The 1,989-nt window shown below is 36.3% G+C and overlaps 1 protein-coding gene across 1 annotated transcript in view; it reads left to right on the top strand.

Annotated features, from left to right (window-relative positions):
• Positions 1 to 1,034: 1,034 nt before the first annotated feature.
• Positions 1,035 to 1,989, top strand: part of arl16 (ADP-ribosylation factor-like 16) — a 3,342-nt gene continuing 2,387 nt past the window's right edge. The window contains exons 1-2 of the mRNA XM_016488258.1: positions 1,035 to 1,182; positions 1,340 to 1,398. Coding sequence (XP_016343744.1) covers positions 1,122 to 1,182; positions 1,340 to 1,398 — 120 coding nt within the window. The 5' untranslated portion in view covers positions 1,035 to 1,121. The remainder of the gene's footprint in view (positions 1,183 to 1,339; positions 1,399 to 1,989) is intronic.

Below are 1,989 nucleotides of genomic sequence, written 5' to 3'. Positions count from 1 at the left end.
ACGTTAGTGGAGGACGTTCTCACAACTGATTCACAACAGGGTATACATATTGTACTACACTTAGCTAAAAAAGTCAAGGTAACAATTATATATGCAACCCCAGATAACTGTAGAGATGCACAAACGTATCTGAATGCATTTTTAGGAAATGTTCTGTGTTACATATTTTTACCGATTTATGCCGTCCTACCGCGACTATTTTTGGCCAGGGACACGACGTTGCCGTCGGACCAATGTTTGATGAGATGTTACTGTAGTTCTAAAATAAATATGAATATGCATTAATTCATCTCACTCACAAAAAACAAAAACACACAGATTCAGTATTCCTCAAAATGAATAAAAATAATGCAACTCAGAATATGACGCAAACCTGCAATAATTAAATGTTAAACAACACAAATATGCTTTATGTATTTATGTATTTATTCCCATTCTATTAACCAATGTCTTTGCTTCTGACCTTCGATGATCCAGTTCAACCGTACTAATAAGCAAAAATTACTCTAGACGAACATTTGTGTGTCTTTTTTTATTGCTGAAGTGTGTTGAAATTTCTTCTTCTGCATTCTACTGTACGGACCTAAATTTACTTTCCCTTCAGCCTGAGGCTTATTCATTTCACTTTTGGTGTGAAAAGGCTTTTATATTTGCCAAAAATATAACTTTTTTATTTTAAAAACAAACAAGCAAGCCCTGTGCAGATTTAAAAAGTAGCGCAAAAGTAACGCAACGCATTACTTTCCATAAAATAGTAACTAAGTACCGTAATTAGTTACTTTTTTATGGAGTAATGCAATATTGTAATGCATTACTTTTAAAAATAATTTTCCCCAACACTGGTTATTACAATAATAGACAGTATACAGAATTTACTTCGTGGTTTCTGCAAACTAATAATTACTTTTGGAACAGAGTCAATCTTCTACAGATCACTAGAGGGCGCCTATCACTAATAAAGAATCACTCATGACGCATGGAGACTTTTATTGTGTAAACAGCGTCGTTGCCGTGGCGACACAGGAAATCTATCCATTTAATGCGTAGGAGTCAGTCGTTTTTAAAACAGAAATCTGCGCTCTCGTTTTGATAAAGTAATTTCAGGTGAAGTGGTCGCCGCGATGTGTTTATTGCTCGGTGCAACTGGAGTAGGAAAAACGCTTTTACTGAAGCGACTACAGAATATCCTTCAGCAGCTGATTAAGTTACACTAACTTGCATGTTGTGCTTCTCTTAATGTAACGTTAGTTCATATCTGCAGTTCGGTACAGTTTGTGCTGCAGGTGTTATTAAACTGTTGATCTGCTGTCATGAGTATGTCTTCTTTATCTGGACTAACAGTTGTGTCAGATGGGCGCACAGGCGGATTTGGGTGAAGCGCCCGTCACGCTGCCCACGGTGAGCTGCTTCTGCCGCGGGGGTCCCGCAAAACAAAGCTTTTCTAAGATTACAGACGCTATATGAGATAAACAGCGTGTCTGAGTGCTAAAATAAAATAGATTGTGCCATCTTGCACTCATACATATTTTGGGAAATCAGTGGAACTGAGGATGCTGTCAATATGATTTTTTAAAACTACACAAAAAGTATAAATATATTACAATATTTTATTAATGTGCATTTTTACTAATATATGTTTGAGAGGTAAAAATATGCCGTTAATTCAGAAAAATTTATGTTTGTAAAAAAAAAAAATTAAAGTTGACTTAAAGATGTCATAAAGATTAATATTGTGTGTGTGTGTGTGTGTGTGTGTGTGTGTGTGTGTATACCTGTTTTTCTATTCTGGTGGGGATTTAAACCTGAATACACAGACTCATGGGGACTCGTGTCACGGTGGGGACCTAAATTGAGGTCCCCACAGGTAAACAAGCTAATAAATCACACAGAATGAAGTTTTTTGAAAATCTAAAAATGCAGAAAGTTTCCTGTGAGGGGTAGGTTTAGGTGTAGTGTTGGTGTAGGGAGATAGAATATTCGGTCTGTACA

Source organism: Sinocyclocheilus anshuiensis, unplaced genomic scaffold (genome assembly GCF_001515605.1).
Source record: "Sinocyclocheilus anshuiensis isolate Anshui unplaced genomic scaffold, SAMN03320099.WGS_v1.1 scaffold1609, whole genome shotgun sequence".
Lineage (NCBI taxonomy): Eukaryota > Metazoa > Chordata > Actinopteri > Cypriniformes > Cyprinidae > Sinocyclocheilus > Sinocyclocheilus anshuiensis.
The sequence above is the reverse complement of the archived record's forward strand: the minus strand, read 5'-3'. Positions and strand labels throughout refer to the sequence as shown.